The sequence below is a fragment of the Plecotus auritus genome (genome assembly GCF_963455305.1).
Source record: "Plecotus auritus genome assembly, chromosome: 5".
Lineage (NCBI taxonomy): Eukaryota > Metazoa > Chordata > Mammalia > Chiroptera > Vespertilionidae > Plecotus > Plecotus auritus.
Window position 1 is genome coordinate 123,430,877 of NC_137776.1, and position 19,425 is coordinate 123,450,301.

General features: G+C 43.8%; 1 protein-coding gene across 2 annotated transcripts in view; it reads right to left on the reverse strand.

Moving 5' to 3' along the window:
* The window catches only part of ADAMTSL1 (ADAMTS like 1), a 409,739-nt gene that overhangs the window by 114,164 nt on the left and 276,150 nt on the right, over window positions 1–19,425 (reverse strand). For both annotated transcript variants that reach the window (XM_080667642.1, XM_080667641.1), the window contains 3 exons: window positions 17,149–17,328; window positions 11,881–12,034; window positions 9,918–11,043 (listed from right to left, as the gene is read on the reverse strand). In XM_080667642.1, the coding sequence (XP_080523768.1) occupies window positions 9,918–11,043; window positions 11,881–12,034; window positions 17,149–17,328 (1,460 nt within the window). The remainder of the gene's footprint in view (window positions 1–9,917; window positions 11,044–11,880; window positions 12,035–17,148; window positions 17,329–19,425) is intronic.

A 19,425-nucleotide genomic window follows, 5' to 3' on the forward strand; every position in this document is an offset into this window, starting at 1 on the left:
AGGCAATTCCCATCCGATGCTCTCTTCTAGTCTGAGAAGTTTCCATCTGTGGATACTCTGTGTTGCCCAAGCCTTCCAAACACTCCTTAATTCATCTCCTATTCAACACCACTTTGGAACGTTGTCCAAAGCTTTCTGGAAAGTATAAGCATTTAAAACATACAGATTTCTTTCCTACCAGATCAGAACTGATAGTAAAAGAATTGTCAGTGTAATACAAGCCTCCTCTCCCGTTGCTTGGATTTAGGCTGACAATTCTCCATCACACTGTTTTCCTAGATACCTTTCTATTTCAACTCTTTGAACAGCTGCCTAGGTGTTCCTGTAAATAAGAATAAAGCTCCCTATTTTGTGATGTCCTGGAAGATAATGTGATATACTGGCCCTCTATCCACATGACATGACCTCAATACTGACAAATGAGTACCCATTGTGGCCCTGGTTATTTTACAGATACTAGTATTTCTGTCTTCACACGCTTGCTCATCTGCAAGGCAAGTATGATCATGTGAACTGGAATTTGAGCCTAAGTGGCTATGATTCCAGCCTCATTGTCCTTCTACCACTGTTGACTGTCCTTTGTGCTAACTGTTGTATACCTACCATTAGGTGAACACAGCATCAATTGGGCAGGCTCAGAATAGAAAAAACAAAAACAAAACACACACACACAAAAAACAACACACACACACACACAAAAAAAAAACAAAACAAAACAGGAAAAGGCTTAAGGGTCAAAAGGCAGAACTTTCGGGAGGAAAGGATCAATCTTCATTCAGATTTCTTTCCCAATTTGTAATTCAGTTTCTAGTGCCAATTTTGGAGGAATTTGGCTTTTCTTTTTTTGTAATCAAGTCAGCAGTGTCCTTACAGGTATTGTTCCAGAGTTGGATTCAGATGTAGGAACACTGGACATTCAGAGTGAGGCAAAAGTAGGTTTATAATTGCTAGTATCTTATATAATAAAAGCCTAAGCCACCATTAATGTGGAACAACCAGAACGACTTATCACTATGATGTGCACTGACTACAAGGGGGCAGACACTCAATGCAGGAGCTGCCTCCTGGTGGTCAGTGCACTCCCACAGGGGGAGCACCGCTCAGCCAGAAGCCGTGTTCACAGCTGGCGAGCACAGCAGCGGTGGCGGGAGCCTCTCCCACTTCCGTGGAAGCGCTAAGAGCAGCGAGCCGAGCGGTAAGGACCAGGGGTCCCAGACTGCGAGAGGGTGCAGGCCAGGCTAAGGAAAGGACCCCCCACCCCCGCCAGTGCATGAATTTTATGCACTGGGCCTCTAGTGGAAAATAAAACAAGAATTAGTAAATAATAATACAAGAACAAACTCTGTGTTTTACATACTCACAACTCTAAACCTACTTTTGTCCCACCCTGTATATTTGTCTGTACTCCTGGTATTAGATGTGGGGAAGAGTTACTTCAGAGATCCTTTGGCTAGTGTTGTACTCTAACCAAATGCTAATTGGTATTAGCTTTTGCCTGAATTTCACCTCAAAATGTGGTAGAGAGTAAGATGGCCCAATACGTGTTCAGTGTAACTTAAAGGCAAGAAACTGTTTCATCTTGCTTGTGGTCTAGGGCTCTAAACACACACACACACACACACACACACACACACACACACACACTCACACACACTCACACACACTCACACACACTCACACACACTCACACACACTCACACACACTCACACACACAGGCACAGGGCATCCACACTGTAAACATACAGAGTAAGAGACACAAACACAGATCTAACAGTCATAATGTTTACAAGTGCCTATTATGTGCCTAGCACTGTGCATGCGTATAGCTGGGTATGTATATGTAAAGGTAGAGCAACAAATAGAAAAGGTTTTCCCTCAGATGTGCCAAAATAAAAACAAAAGCCTCATAGATGGAAGCCAGCTGGCAGAAGACTGAATGTTAATTTATGCTGGCCTAGCTGACCCCAATGGCTTCTTTTCAAAACAATGGCAAGTCCATGTATTCAACTGAAGTTAAAAAATCAATAAAAAGAAATAGTTCTTGGAGCCAGACTACTTTGGTTTCAAATCCCAATTCCACTACTTATGAAGTGAATTTAGCATCTCTGTGCTTTCATGTCAACATTGGTAAAATGGGGATAGTAACTCAAAGGGTTATTGTAAGAATAAATGAATACCTGTGAAACAATTAGAACAATGCCTAGCTCAAAGCAAGTGCTCATTAAATGTTAGCAATAACTAAGATGGTTTCTCCATTGGCCTGGATGCATGTGTTTCAAATTGTACAGTTGTGAGCCACAGATCCTCAGTTTTCTGAATCTTCTCTAGTGGAGAACACTTAGGCCAGGCAGAGATGTTTAGCTGGGAGTGGGGATGACTCTGGAACTCTGCCATAATTGCACATTAGATACTAAAAATCCAAATTATGCAAAAGCATGCGAACTACATAGCAATTAGGAAATCTCCCTCCTAATCACAGGCATCCATCATCCCTCTGTTTGTTCATTCATCAGTTTATCCTGTGTTCAGTGTCTATTATGATCTTGGAATGTCAAGAAAATAAGACTTTCTTAAACACCTGTCCTTGAGGAAGATGTATGTAATACAGAATGTGGAAAAACATCTAGCTAATTCTACACAGTGCCAGGGCTGAGATAGAGTACTATAAACAGGATACTGTGGAGGTGGTGGATGAGGTCGTCTGACCCAGCTTTCTGTAAGGAAGGGTAGGCTTAGGCAGACAAAGTGGGTCAGAAGGCCCTAGGTAAATTCATAAACAGCAAGTAATCCGTTACAATGGAAGGGCAGAGCTCAGAGGGGTAAAGTTGGGGGTATGGCAAGAGATGAAGTGAGAGAGGCAGGCAGATGTCAGGTGTTCTTTATCATTCTAAGACATTTGGAACTTATCCTCAAGTGATGGTAAGCCATTACAAGAATTTTAAGCATGGACAGTTTTTCCTAGAAAGATGCTCTGGCAGTAACACATCAAATGGTCTAGAGCAGGAATCAGTCAAGTTTTTCTGTGACAGGACAGGGAGTAAATATTTTAGACTTCGAGGGCCACCTATGGTGGTCTCTGTTGTATAGTCTGCGTCCTGTTTGTTTTTAAAAATGTAAACACCATTATTTTAATAACACTTTAAATAACCTGGGTTCAAATCTTAGCTCTACCACTTATTAAGTGTGAGACCTTGAGCAAGTTAACCTAACTGCTCTGGGCTCAATTTCAATAGTTCTTTTAATAACGCTTTAAAAGCCATTTTTAATAACTCTTTAAAATATGTAAAAGCACTCACTGTAGTTTACCAATCCCTGGCCTACAGAAGTCAAGTATAGAGTCAGGAGGCTGTTGCAATCATCTAGAGCTGACAAAGGTAAACCACAGTAGGGGCAGTGAGGACAGAGACTGGCACAGGGAAGAAGGAACCATGGAGACGCTAGAACAGCCTAGAAATATTGTGGCTCAGGAAGCTGGATGGATGGGGTTTACTTTACTGAGCTAGGAGTTTAGTTTCAGATATATGGAGTTGACCTATTCGTGGAGCATCTGGGTTGGGATGTCCAGTAAATAGTTTTGCATACGAGTCAGGAGAGACTTGGTCTGGGGCTAGATATATGAGAATCATTGGCACACGGGGGAATGTTTGGGACACAGGAATACTTAGTGTTTATAGAGGGAGACTCCAAGAAAGGAAGATAACAGTTGGGTACAGGAAGAGAAATTCACAAAGACAACTGAGAAGGAATAACCAGAGACGTAGGGAGCAAACCAAATGTGCGCGGCTTCTAAAGTGGCAAGAACTTGTTTTAGGAAGAAGTGCTTATGCAGCAGCACACTGCCTGAAAATCGCTGTTCTAGCATATAAGTTAGCTATGTTAGGGCTAACAGAGTAATGTTTCAAATCACTCGGGCACCATTAATGCACCAGGCCCACGAAGAGAGGCTAGAAAATGTCTCTTCCGATGGGTGACTACCAACTCTTTTAAAATAACGAATAGCAAGTGCATAATTCTACCCTGAGGTTTACCTCTCTACCTTTCTCTCTCTCAGCACTTCTTAAAGATGACCCTTGAACCTCAGGTCTCAGAATTACCTGTCATGCTTGCTGAAATGCAAATTATGGAGCTCTGCAGTAGAAAGAATTTCTGGGATAGGGTGGTGCCATACAGGAGTCAGCAGTTCTAACAAGTTCCTGATAATATTATACACATTGATTTTGAAAACCCTTCCCCTATCCACTTTTAAAAGTTTAGAAATCTGCCCTAGCTGGTTTGGCTCAGTGGATAGAGCATCGACCTGCAAACTGAAGGGTCCTGGGTTCAATTCCAGTCAAAGGCACATGCCCGAGTTGCAGGCTCGATCCCCAGTTTGGGGCATGCAGGAGGCAGCCAATCAATTATTCTCTCTCATCATTGATATTTCCATCTCTCTCTTTCTCTCTCTCTATTCCTCTCTGAAGCCAATAAAAATATATCTTTAAAAAGTTTAGAAATCTAAAGAGAAGTATTCTGCCCATTGGAGTTTAATACAAACTTGGGGACTAAGTTATTTTATCCTACACCAGCACTTGTGTATTTCTTAGTTTCTGAAGGGCAGTCACCTTGCCTTATTTATCATCTCACTGTCTGGTGCCTATCACTGTACTTAATGCCCAACTGATATTTGTGGAGTTAAGGGGATGAGTGCAAAGGACCCCTTACTAGTCCCTACCTCCCCCCCGCCAGCTTCCACTACTGCTCCTCTAGTGGGGACCAAGCGCATAACCCAGGCATGTACCCTGGCCAGGAATCAAACCGGTGACTTTTCGGTGCATGGGAGGATGCCCAACCAACTGAGCCACACCAGCCAGGGCCAATTAGGTCATTTTATTTTCTTGTCCAATAGCCTCCAAAATGTCCCTGAGGTACTCAGACTAAATCCTAAATGCTACCTTGACCCGTCTTGCTGGCTCAGGCTGTTTAGAGTGTCCTTGAGTACACTGCAGAGTCCTACAGACCAACAGCCAGCTGAATCTTGCAGACTCTTTCAGGAAGATGGATTTGGGCACTAAGCAAAAACAGACTAACTGAACTACAAACTGGGCATTTCAGCACGTCTCTATTTGAAAACAAATGAGCATTTCTGAACCGCTACCGAGCACAGTAATGATGACAAGCAATGAAACCCAACACAAAAGAGGTCACCAACAGTCCATAGCAAAGCAGTACCAGTGGCGGCTCCATGCCTCCTGCCTGCTCTGGGCAGATACATTCCCTTTCTTTTCTCAAAAGTACTTGGGAAACTGTACAGAAACTAAACTCCAACCGTATTTCTTACTCACCATTTAAGTACAATGGAAAACTTATGACGTCAAAGATCAGAAATCGAAATCTTTTGTTTTTCCCTACCTCATGCCATTAACCTGCATTAACAAACTCTGTCAAGGCTAGATCTAGAAAAAAATCTTGCCAGTGGCAAAAACTGTCAGACTTTTTGCCCAGGTCCCTCATGTGCTTTCCCTCTTAATGCTACTCCCCACTCGCACCAAGGTTCTGGTGACTGAAGACACAGAATCTGCCCTCCTCTGTCCCAGCCTTAACACCTTTATTATCGTTAGCACCTGGCTGCCATGTGTCTTTTCCTAGCAAAATACTGATGAAACTTTTTAAATCTGAAAGCCATTAGGGATAAACTCTCAATGCCCATTAAAGTAAAAATTAAAAGACGAAAGTAGTGTTTCTAAGTCGTATTTCAAGAATTATTGGTATTCCTGAGATTACTAGGCCAAAAAAATTGTTCATTGATCAAAGAAGTACTTGGAAAACACTCATATACTATATTGTCTACTTGGAAAGTCACAACACACGCTGGAGTGCTTAAAGGATTTTAAAAAGAGGTGAAACCAAAATAATTTTCAATTGGGGGATAGTTAAATGCATTCAAGAACAGTAATCAGCTGTTTAAAAAAGATAATATAAATTTCTACATGCTATTCTGAAATGTCTCCTAGACATATTGTTGAGTAAAAATTAAATCAAAATTCTAAACATGAATAATAGCCCATTAAAAACCTCCAAATTCTCTGTATGTTTTATATGCAATACAGTAAAATATATAAAAATTCCAAAAGGATGTATACCAAATTATTAAGAATGACAGCCCCTGGGGAATAGGGCTGGGGGGCAGAGGGAGACTTCCATTTTTACTTTATAGATTTAGCTATTATTTGAATTGTTTTATAGCCCCTTTATTACTTTTATAATAAAAAACAAGCACTATATTAAAAAAGAGAAGTAAAATCGAGCAGTAAATACATCTGCTTAGCTTTAAGTGAGCACGTCCCAACTCATGTGATCAAGGAACACGTTTAGTGGAGCGCACAGAAACAACTTGTGCAACAAATGTTGAAGTTACTGCACCCAAGGCTCTCCCCACTCCCTGTCAGCATATGGGTTTTCACCTTCTGTGACCTTCTGTAAATGAGTGAAGGAGACAGAAGGGACTTCAGAGATGATCATGGACACCCCCTCACTTTTGCAATGAAGAGGCCAAGGTCATGAAGAGAAGGGCCTTGGCAACATCAGCCTGAATCCCCAATCCTCACCTGGGTCCTTACGCATCTTTCCTGTAATCACCAGGTGAATTAGATGGGCCATGACCTTTGAATTTCATTAAAAACTCATTAAATTAAAAAAAAATCATTAAAAAACCTCCAGCACTCAAGAAAATTGTCAGGACCTCCGAGTAAGCCCTGGCCTCAATGTGCTCCCTGCAGTTCCAGGCACAGTGCAGGGGAATCCTAAGGACCCCTCCTTCTTCCCAACACCCTATCTTGTTCTACAGCTTTTTAGGAGGAGGTAAGTGCTGTTCAAAGGAAGGGACCCTGGTCCTGGCTGGTTTGGCTCAGTGGATAGAGCGTCAGCCTGCGGACTAAAGGTTCGATTCCGGTCAAGGGCACATGCCTGGGTTGTGGGCTCGATCCCCAGTGGGGGGCGTGCAGGAGACAGCCAATCAATGGTTCTCTCTCATCATTGATGTTACTATCTTTCTCTCCCTCTCCCTTCCTCTCTGAAATCAATAAAATATATTTAAAAAAAAAGAAAAAAGAAGGGACCCTGGAAACAGCTGGTAGAAAACAGCAAGGGTCTTGCAGCAACTTGGGATCCCCGGTGAAGAATAGATACATAGAAGCATAAATGTCCTCATTCCCTCAAACAGCATGGGTTTGAGCTGGGCAGAACTGGCTTTGAATCTGATCTCTTGATTCTGCCTTTCACGAGCTATCTAACATTAAGTTCCTTAACTGGGAGCCTCGGTTTCCTCATCCCTGAAATGGGGATAATAGCTTATATGTCACACCTTGTGGTAGATATTAACTAAGATGAGGGCTAGGCAAGTTGCTAGCATATGGGGCGCAGTGTATGTCGTCAAGAAATGTGAATTCCCACCTTTTCCCTCACACAGCCAGCTGCTGATCCCTTCAATCCTTACGCTACCAATCCTGGGTGACAGGCCCAGGGGATCTGAAGAAATGTACCTACACTTGAGGAAATGGCTGGCTGGTGGAGAAGAAGACGTGATTTGGGCACAATAGGTGTGGCAGGTGCACTGACAGAGGCGAGTTCCACCGCCCCACCCACCTGAGCACCAGGGCATCATCATCCTGGGGGCCTGACACTGGAGCTGCCTCTCAGTGTCCCAGTGACCTCAAGCGATTGACTACAGCTTTGGTGGGACCCACAGATTTGCTATCAAGATCGCATGGATCATAGCAGTTAGCTGATCAAGGAAAGTATGAGCTGGGGAAGACCAACATGCAAACAAGTGGAGAGGTTAGGAGCAGAGGATCTCAAGCCATGCTGCCCACATTCAAACCCTGTCCCCATGTTTTTTTATTTTTGAAAATTAAACAAAATAATGCCTTTGAAACACTGAGCACAGTGGTCTCGTATATAGTAAGAGCACACAGGAAAACAGAACTGTTATTGAAGCTATTTGGTATGTAAATACTAAAGCTGAGAGGCAATATTATTGATAATTTAAAGGCACAAAAGATGTGGGCAGGGTGGACAATGTTACTTTTGTTCACCAAATCACAGAAGAGTGGACAGACTACTCTTTGGAATCATATGAACTCGGTATCAAATCCTCGGTCTGGCTCTTTACTAATGTGATCTTGGGCTAGTTGCTGAACCTTGATTTTCTATGCAGAACTAGAGGATAATGTCAATCTTGCGGACTGTTAAAATAACAAATGTAGTTACATAGAAATAAACCTGGCATACCGCCTGGCACAATAAATACATCCTGGTTTCTTTCCTTCCTTCCCCAAAGCTAGCAAACCATAGAGGAGGGGTAGCCAAACAACAGTGTTTAGAAGTATATTTGATGAAAAGAGCATTCCACATGGATTCAGAGATAATAAAAAGTTAAAATGAGGATTCTGGACTAGAGGACCTTAAAGGTTCCTCTCCCATACATAGTCTATGATTCTTCAAGTGACAATGTTATTTTTGCCACATTATCTTAGCTTTATCACCTAATAAATATGATCTTGTGTCCTCTTCTGTAAAATGTGGATAAAAATTGTGCCCACTCTCAGGGCTACTGTTGAAATTCAGTGAGATAAAGCCCATTAAGTGTTTATACTTGCCTGGCAGATAGCCACTACTCATTAATGTGGCTATCATTGCGGTTGTCAGGGCCACTATAAAGATTAAAAGAGACAATGCATATAGAAATCATATGACAGTGCTTGGCACATAGGTGGTGTACAAAAAATATTCCTTTTGCCGAAACCGGTTTGGCTCCGTGGATAGAGCGTCAGCCTGCGGACTGAAAGGTCCCGGGTTCGATTCCGGTCAAGGGCATGTACCTTGGTTGCGGGCACATCCCCCGTGGGGGGTGTGCAGGAGGCAGCTGATCGATGTTTCTCTCTCATCGATGTTTCTGACTCTCTATCCCTCTCCCTTCCTCTCTGTGAAATATCAATAAAATATATTTTAAAAACAAAAACAAAACCAAAAAATATTCCTTTTTTTTCAGCTCCCTCCCCCCTTTTTTAAAAATACTATTTTTTATTGATTTCAGAGAGGAAAGGAGAGGGAGAGAGAGACAGAAACATCAATGATGAGAGAGAATCATTGATTGGCTGCCTCCTGCATGCTGCCTCCTCCCCGCCCTGCGGGGATCAAGCCCCCATGTGCCCTGACTGGGAATCAAACCGTGACCTCTTGGTTCATAGGTCGATGCTCAATCACTGAGGCACACCAGCTGGGCATTGTTGCTTCTAATACCCCTCTTGATTTTACATTACTAATGGCCATGGCCCAAACAAGTAATACATACTGTCATTCCAGTAATGACACATCAAACAGAGCCACCAAGGGATATTAGGCTAATTATTCACAGTTTTCACCAGGGATAAAAACTTTCTGGAACAAACAGCCATGTCCAGCCCCCTACAGAAGCCAGGCTCGCCCACGAGAAGCAGCAGGTGCTGTCTGCATTCTCCCCCCAGCCCTGGGAGCTACACACGTGGAGTCAATGTCTGGGTATATAATAGCTCATCTCACAAAGATGTAATGTCATAAATAATGCCTTGTCCTGAAACCACCACTTTCTGCCCAAAGGTCAAAGCTCTCTAGGGACTGTCTCATTACCTGTTGGGATCCTCTGGGGATCCTGGTGGAGAGGCATTGTTGCTATTACCTTATAAAGATGAGAGTGTACAGTTTAGAGAAATTAAATGCCTTGTCTTTGCTCCAACAGTCTATCAGTGCCGACAGAGCGCCTGGAACCCTGGGTGCGATCCCTGAGCCAGGGCTCTAAGTCCCACCCTTGGAAGCACCTTGAAAGAAGAGCGAATCAGGTGCCTTGGAAAGATGTGGCCCTCTGCCCCCTTCCCTCCCTAGACCAGGAAACTGCAAGGCTCACCTGTCACTGAACTGAACCTCCTCTCCGTTCCTGGCCCAGCTGATGGTAGGCCGAGGGTTGCCCACAGCCTCGCAGTGCAGAAGCACACTCAGCGTCCCACTGGCCAGGGCCACCGTCTGCCCGAGGTGGGTGACCACTTCGGAGGCGGAGAGCTGCTGGGCCGCCGAGATCTTCCGCAGAATGGTGGGCTTGCGGTGCGGCCGGCGAGAGCCACCGGCCGCCTCCCCGGAGGAGGAGGCGCGGAGCAAGCTGGTGAAGCTGGACACGGGCTTGCGAGGCGGGATGGCCACGGGGGGAATCCTCTGCTCGGACGGCTTGAGGAGGGTGTCCTGGTGCTCCCCGTGGCTGCGGAAGATGTCCTGGGCCAGCTGGGCCACCAGGTGCTTGCTGTAGACGTCGCGCAGCTCCTCGGGCTGCTGGGACAGGTTCCGCAGGATGTCATCCAGGCGCTGCTGCTCGGCCACGATGGTGAAGGGCAGGTGCAGGAGCGCTTGCTCGGCGTTCTGGTCCTCCTCGGAGGACGCGTTCCTCTCGGCCGAGTCCTGCGCCTCCCACGCGGCCAGGAGCTCACCGGGCCAGCCGCCCTGCTCCAGCAGCCGGGACACCAGCTCATCGTAGTGGTTGCCCGTGTCCGCGGCGAGGCCCCGCTTCTCAGCCTTGCTGCCGTTGGAGAAGATCCCGTTCTGGTGCTTGTGGGTCTGCAGGGCCTCCTTGGGGTGGGCCTTCCTCACCCGGGGGGCCTCTTCCTCGCTCCTAGGGCTCCCGGGCCGGGCCACGAGCTTCTGGTTGCCTCCGATGAGCTTAATCCCAAACTGCTCGCGGGCCGGGCCGGCAGAGCAGGTGTAAATGCCCGCATCTGAGGGCTTGAGGCGGTGGATCTTTAAGTAGCCGAAAGGGGCCACGGTGACGTGGGCGGAGCTGACCAGGTGCTGGCCGTCTTTCTCCCAGGTGATGAGCGGCTTGCGGAAGCGCCTCGTGGGGCACCGCAGCACCACGGTGGTCTTAGGGAGCAGGTACGCGAACCCGCCCACCACGAAGTGCAGCTTCCTCTGCCTGCGGGTCTGGATGTACACCTTCCTGGCCGCCTCAATGTGTGGGCTGTGCTTTGTGGATGGCCTCCCGGGCCCTGGAACGAAAGGGAAGACAGATGGACAAATGGAGAGCAGAGAGACATGAGAGTGAGATGCAGTGACAAGAAAGAGGGGAAAAAGAGTGGGAAGGGAAGAGAAAAAGAAAGGAAGGGACAAGAAGAGAGAAGAGGCAAGGAAAGTGCTTCAGAGTTGCCTTATGTTGAACTGGAGGATCTGGCTACCAGCTGTGCATCATCAAGCTGCCGCCACAATAAAAACTGGAGAACAAATGAGCTGCAGTGGGGCGCTCACCCTGCTGGGTCTTGCTGTCCCTAGAGGCTGGGATGCAGGGAGTTCCAGGGGGAAAGCAGTTCCTCTCATTAGAAGGACTTAAAAATTAACATCATTACAAAGAGACAGAGGACAAAGGGAAGGAGAATGTCCTCGTTTTCATGTTTATCCTTTGCACCCCACAGAGCACCTGGGCCCTTGTGGACCCAGGGGTGGGGGATGTGGGGCGGGGGAGAAGAGGAGAGCCCAGAAGTGTTACAACTCTAGGGATTAATATAAAAGAGAACAAATCTGTTCAGAGTAGTTTAAAACCCCAGAGAGGATAACATGAGACTTCATTAGTAGTAGGCTGCCTCCAGCTTCCAGATCTCCTTATGTCCGCCAGTGAACTTTGCTCTCCCTCTTGCAAACTGTTTTTCCAGGAGAGAAGAGAATCTCACCTGGTCACCAGTAATTAAGATTCCTTTTCCATCTCCAGCTGAGCTCCCCAGCCTGCTGCCCTCCAGGGCCCAACAATCTCCCACCGGCCTGGGCTTAGGGAAGGTTACTGTGTGCTTCCATGTGGGTTTCATCTCCCTATCCCCGAGCTCCGAGGTACTCACTTGCACAGGTTGCCAGCATACAGGGCCTGATTGATGAGGAGAACGGCAGGGGAGGGCACAGGGAGGAATTGACAATAGCTGAGACCCCGGTTTTCAGCACCTTCCTGCAAATGGCACTCCGCGTCTGGGTGCCCTCACCGCAGCTCGTGGAACACTGATGGGAGAGAAAGGCCAAATGCATGTAAATGTAGGGAACTATAGGCAAAAGGGCTTTTGTATGAGTTCTCAAACTCACCAACACATGAGAAAAGTTATTTGAAATCTGCAATAGTCAGAGAGAGAGAGAGAAGATATTACTCGACAATGTGTAAAGACATCTTGCAGCCACATAACGTTTTCTACTGTAAGGTTTCCTGTAGGCATTTCACCTGTTTAGGTATGTGGCCTGGGCTTTAGAGTACAGACTTAGAGAGTCCAGTGTTCAAGTCCATCTAGTATTTCACTACTTGGCAAGTTACTTAAACTCTTTGAGGCTATTTCCACTTCTTGTGCTTATTTTGCAAGGTTGGGCATTAAATGAGGTAATACATTTCAAATGTCATACACAGAATTGGCATTCAATGCTAATTTATTTCTCCTTTCTTCACAAATAAGTTAAAATATTTTAATGTCAAGCATCAGATAACTTCTTAAATAATTTTTTTTATTGTCTAAAGTTTTACATATGTCTCCTTTTCTCCCAATTGACCCCCCCCCCAGCCATTCCCACCCCAGGCAAACCCCTACCACCCCAGTGCAAGCATCAGATAATTGTTATATATTTACATAATTTGAGGTGGGGTGCTAGATATTATAGAAAAAAGTTGTGCAAGATAGTTCCTAATGTCAAGGGGCTGTCATCAAATGAAGGAAAAAATACAAATACATTATTAAAATGAATAGTACTTTAGGGAAATAGAAATCAAAAGCACATTGAGATACCACTTCATATTCATTAGAATGGCCATCATAAAAAGGACAGGTAATAATAAGTATTGGTGAGGATGTGGAAAAATTAGAGCCTTCATACATTGCTATTAGGAACATAAAATAACATAGTTCTCTTGGAAAACATTTTAATAGTTTTATTTTTTTAAAATTTTTAAAATAGTTTCTTAAAAAGTTAAATATAATTTTACCATGAGACCCAGCAATTTCACTCTTAAGTATCTAACCAAGAGAAATGAAAACATACATCCATACAAAGACTTGTATGTTAATATTCATAGCAGCATATTCATAACAGACAAAAAGGTGAACAACTCAAATGTCCATTAATTGGGAAATGGATAAACAAAATGCAGTATATCTATAAAATGGAATATTATTCTATCAAACAGGAATTTAATTTTATGTGCTACAACATGAATAAAACTTGAAAACATTATGGTAATTTAAAATTTGTAGTATTCAAATTATACTTCAGTTAAGCTGTTTAAAGAGTCAAATAGTAATAAAATTTTAGTAAAAATACAAAACTAAAGGACAAGTGAGGTATTATAAAATTAATTCTAACAATTGTTGAATGCTTATGGTACACTGGGGATTTCCTGACCTAGGTCTTGAACGTGGGTGGAGTCTGGACAGGTGTAGAGAACCAGGGATTGGAATGGGAGACAGGGAAATAACCAGAACAAAGGTAGAACCGTTCAGTGCAGAAGTCTAAGGCAGATTTGGGGGCAGAACTCAACCTCTTTTGAGCAGAAGGATCCTATAGACAGCATCAGGAGTTCAAGAGGTCAGACATTGGGAGACTTTTAATTTTTCAGACAGGAGGTTTGGAATTGGTCCATAAAGCAAAGAGGAGCCATTGAAGGGAGGAGTGAAATGATGAAAGAGGTGTTTTGAGAAGGTTAATCTGGCAACAGTGTCCGGGAGGGATGGGAGTAGGAGATGGATGGCAGGTAGGGCTATCAGTTAAGGAGGCTGCCACAGTAGTCCAGGCTTGAGATGATAAAGACCTGAACTAGGGTCATGGCAGTGTGCCATGGTAACTTGAAAAATGACAGTAAAAGCCAAAATATATTATCTTATCTTTTCAAGTATTATATGCTAGCCCATTGAAATAAACTATTCCATGCAAAGTTCTATGATCTACACTACTCTGAGAGACATTTAGGATTCAAAAAATGGGGATGAGAGTCAAACCTATTGGTTTTGTTCCCCGATGATTATAGATTCCAGATTCCACTCAACCCTTATTTTATTGTAAATGACAGCACCAAATCCAGGGATCAGGTAGAATAGAGGTAAAGAGCATGGAAAATTTGAAAGCATGGTCATTTTAGTGCTGCTTAGTAGAAAAATAAGACTGCATGTCAGATGATCGATTTATGATATTGGTCAAGTCTAGTTCTTTCTCTAGGCTCAATTTCCACTTTGCTAAAATAGGGAAACTAAGCTAGAGCAGAGAGTTTCAAACTGTATTCTATAACTATGTTAAATAAGTGATTTAGGGACTTCTCATATGAACTGGAGACCCAACCGTTGGAAATCTGGGACCACTACCCACACTTCAACCAAAACAGCTCTGACTTGATCTGTTTTAGATTTTTGGTTTCACAGTAACATTTCAATTTAAAAAGAGTGCTGTGACTAATTTTTAAAAGAACAACTAGGTTACGGGTTCTTCTAAGTTCCCTCTAGCTTCAAAATATACTACTCTGACTTTATTTTATTTTATTTTATTTGGGGGGGGGGACAACTTCCCTAAAAATACGATTTAAAAATATTTACTAGCTAACTCTTTCAGGAGATGGAAGGGTTTCTTTTACATAAAAGAGGTAAGGCCTTTTGAGGGTCTTATTCTCAGAATAGAATCTGAGAGTAATTTTATTTAAGGTGTCTAAACCTTTGGCTTAATTCTGTCTCTGAGGGATTCTGTGCAGTAACCAGGAGATTGAGGCAGATAGTGGGGGATAAAGACACTCATAGATCATCCAGGTCTTCCTTTCTCCAAGGGGGCTATGGGATGTACTAGTATGTGTGGAATGCATCCCAGCCATGGGCCCAGAGAAGGGCTGCTGGGATGACAGGGCCAACTGGAGCCTCTGTGAACACCTCCAGGGCACTTTTCTATGGCACCAGCGTGAGTTTCATCCCCTTGAGTCAGTGTTCACTTCCCACCATTCTCAGCCCCTCCCCAACGTTTGGAATTTCCATTCATCAACCCAGATAACTCAGAATCTAATAACATCCCTTGGATAATCACTAATGATTCCTTGTTCCCACAATGCAACTTCCTCCTCCTAGGAAGACTGGCAAAGGCTGGGGAGGTCTATGCCATATCCCCTGCTCTAGCCAATGTGAGTCCTTTCTTTTATTACCTCTCTTCCCGACAATGTGCAGGGATGGAAGATAATCATGACAATAACTATGGTTAACTTATACTAGGCACAAAACACTTTATATGCATCGTTTAGTTTAAGCCTCCTGATAATCATAAAGGTGGACACTATGATTATCTCCAATATTCGGATAAGTGAACTAAGGCCAAGAAAGGTTAAGTAACTAGCCCAAGGATATTAGAGCCTTCATACATTGCTGGTGGGAATGTAAAATACAACCAGTAAGTAGTAGAGGCAGCATTAGAACCTAAGTTTGCCTCAACTCTTCACCACCCATGACACGGTTGTAAAGGTCTGCTCTACTTAGCGGTTGCCCTGGGACCTTAATTCAGCAGTCTCCTCTCCTGAGTGCCTAATCACAAGGGTTCCTCCTTCAAGTCTGCAGGCCAAAAAGGACATTTTCTGAATTCTGTGTCCCATATGCTCGGGGACTACGAAGTCCAGGAACACGGGAGGACAATTATAATCACACAATCAGCATTCCATTCATGGCAGACTATCACCCATGGACGTAGGAGCAATACCTTGTGCAGTACACCTGGGAGGAGGTCTTCATCTGGAGCCACGTACTTGGCAAATACATCAGGGCTCTTTCCTGCACTGCTATATTTATTATGACTTTTTTCATATCTAATACCATATCCCAAATCATCGTTCCATGGGAAAATTTTCACTACCATATTCATGTAGGCATACACACACACACACACACACGAATACACACATTCTACACACCTTTTCCCTTTATCCTGTTTCTAAACATGACATTTTATTGTTCTGAGACATTTGGGGTGAGAAACCACCAGAAGGCAATTTTACTGCTAAATTATAAAACCTTTGATAATGTAGGCTAACTCTCAGTTGCAATGTCCTTAGCAGGCCTCATCTGATGGAACTCTATATGGGCTGATAAAATGTGGGACAAGAATTCTAAGCACCTATGTTGATAGAGCTGGCATCTTAATTTTCAGAGGCAGCTTCCCCCGCGGTGGAAGCAAGTGCCCTGTGATGTATTTCAGCCAGCAGCAGCTCCATCCTGTGACTTGTATATCAAGCAAAGAAGGCAAAGGAGTCAGCAAAAAAAAAAAAAAAAAAAAAAAAAAAAAGAGGGGAGAGGACCTTGAATTTGGTTTTGACATATCACTTCAGGCCTAGTGATTCTGCTCTTGGCTAAATTTGCTTGAGGGGCAACAATTTGGGGGAAAAGGGGCTTCTCTATGGAAGACACACAGGCCTGTTGTAGGCAATTCAGAAAGATGTGGGGGCTGAAAATGAATCAGTTGAAGCTGGGTTTAAATGAATGAATTGATGCTAGTGTTAGAATAGGAATTATTTAGACAGATTAGTTGGGGACATATCCTAACTTTTGAGGCAAGTCAGGAATGGTGAAGGCTGATGCAATCATCTCCCTAAAAGCAAGACAAGAGAGGAAATCAAGTTATCTTGCTGGGAAGTTGTTGAAGTTTTGGAGCCAGAAAACGGACAGGAAAGAGGCAAGATTTCCTTGGCCTTCTTTTCCTAATAAGTCATGTTCCTGACTGTCTAGTAACGTGGAAGAGAAGAACTTGAGAGGCTTGGCCCTTCCTATGTAGAGACTAGAAACATCCTGGAGTAGGAGGTGCAGGGAGGTCAGGAAGGCGCGTTTGGAGATAGAGGGAGAAAAAGCCTATGCTCTGAGAAGAATCCTGGGCCCAAATAGCATGAGTGAGGCCTGGTTTTGTTCCATGAGGAACCCGTTTATAATTGCATGCTTTGATTGCTGAATAAGGGCTGGCTGCTTAACTCACATCCCTGTAGACTAGTTAAAAGTTAGTCACACAGGATGGTGTAAGTGGTTACAATTATACGGCACCATAATGTTAGGAGGATTATTTTGTTCTGTTCTCGCCTTCTTTTCCTCCTTATTTATGCCTCTTTCATCATCTCCTTCTACCACACATACCTCTGACCAGTCAGAGAGGAGCCACTCGCTTGGACAGTCCTCTTTCTTGCAGGCTTGCTGGGAGACCAGTTTTGAGGCTGAACAGAAGGTCTCAGGAAGCTCCAGGAAGCTGCCATCGGCCATGCGCTGCTTGCAAAGCACCTCACGCCTCTGGACGCCCCCTCCACAGGTCCTGGAGCACTGGGCAGGGAAGAAAAGTCAACCCAACATAAGAAAGTGGTGTGTTGGAGTGCCAAGTTTTGCCTTGGCTGAATAAAGAGTGAAAAAAGAAAAAAAAAAGAAAAAGAAGAAAAACCAGGAACCAGCTCAAAGGATTTTGCTTCCTCTCTGTGAAATACATTTTGGAGCAAGAGCTACACCCCCCACGCTTAATCTCAAGTATTTAACTAGAGCGCCCAGGAATTCCAAGAGCATTTAAATCTTAGAAAGTTGCATTTGAACGATGATTTGCAGCCACCCCAAACAACTGGTTTAAAAGGTTAGTATAATAGAGTGTTAAGCATATTTACGATCCAGTGAAAATAATCTGTGCTGCTTCCTGAAGGAATGAGAGTGCCTGCCATCGGTGTAAATCTGGAGGAACTCATCTGCAAAGAAGGCAGCCCTTTCTGAGTGTAAGCACCCATGCTACCACATTGGAGGGGTGTTAAACATGAGGCCTGGTTTGCTGAACTCCCCGGGAATGCTTTTCTTATTGGAGTTGTGATTTCTTAGGGCAGTGGGAGCAAGAGCCACTAATACTTTGGGATACAAGAAAAATAGCCGTATTTCAGTGGTTTCCAGCAGGACCCCAAAGACACTGTCTACATGTAACCTCATAGTTATAATCCACTTGCATGAGGAGGGAGAGAGGACCCCAGTGGCACAGAGTGTTGGCTGTTGTTGCAAGTATTTGCCCTTCCCTTGCAATAGCAAAGGGGCCCCCAATTTGTAGCTGGACATGTGACTTTTCAGCCAACAGCCTAGATGTGGCCACCTCCCTTGAAGGTAGAAATGGCCAGGTGACCAAGTGCTGCCCCTGCTCCCGCAGTGGCCACTTAGCTCTTGGGGTCTGTGCTCAGTGCATTGAATTCAGAACTGCAAGGGACATTTGTGCCCTAGATGAAGGCAGGGTGGTGATACATGTCCTTGAGTATAATTAGCAGACTGTTGTGGCCCAGCTGCCATCCATTCCTCAATGGTCCCAATCTTAGATGCTTTTTAAAATTGCCTGTTTTGTTTTTTTTTTAAATAAAGTACTGAGGCCTTACATTTAATCAGAAATTTAATCATTAAATCAGTAACTCTGGGAGATGGGTCTCGGACATCAGTTTTTTAAATAAAACAAAAAATAATTCTCCCAGGTCATTCTGCACCAGGGTTGAGAACCATCTCTCAAAGAATTCCCCTCTACCATTTCCAATGGGAATACTAGTAAGATAAACATAGAGGGGACATCTGGGGACCCAGAGAGGCCTCTGTTAGAACCAGTGGTTGTTTGGATCCCACTGGAGCAAAAGTGTCCTTTGTTTGTACTTGTGAATGGCTTGAGGTCACAGAGCTACTGAATAATGAAGTTAGAAAAACTATGACTTAGTCTTGTTAGGCCCTTTAAAAAAATGTTTTTATTATATTTTTTTGCTGTGTTTATTTATTTTTAAATTTTATTTTTAAATTTATCTCTATTGTGGAAAGTATTACATATGCTTCCTTTTTCTCCCCCACTGAGTCCTTCTACTCCCGTAAGTACTTCCATAGGAAAAGTACTTTCTTATGGCTGGATTCCCCCTCCCCCCTCCCACTCCCCCCTGCCATCGCCCAGCACCTTCACAGTACTATTGTCTGTAAACATGAGTTATGCATATAAATTCTTTGGTTAATCTCCCTGCCCCCCTCCCTCTGAGATTTGTCAGTCTGTTTCATGCTTCCATGTCTCTGGATCTATTTGGTTCATTAGTTTATTTTGTTCATTAGATTCCACATGTAAGTGAGATCATGTGATACTTGTCTTTCTCTGACTGGCTTATTTTTCTTAGCATTATACTCTCCAGGTCCCTCCATGCTGTCTCAAGGGGTAAGAGATCCTTCTTTTTTACAGCTACATAGTATGCCATTGTATAAATGTACCACATCTTTTTTATCCACTCATCTACTGATGGGCACTTGGGCTGTTTCTAAATCTTAGCTATTGTACATAGTGCTGCTGTAAACATAGGGGTGCATATATTCTTTCTGATATGTTTTTATTAATTTTAGAGAGGAAGGGAAAGGGAAAGAGGAAGAAACATTTATGAGAGA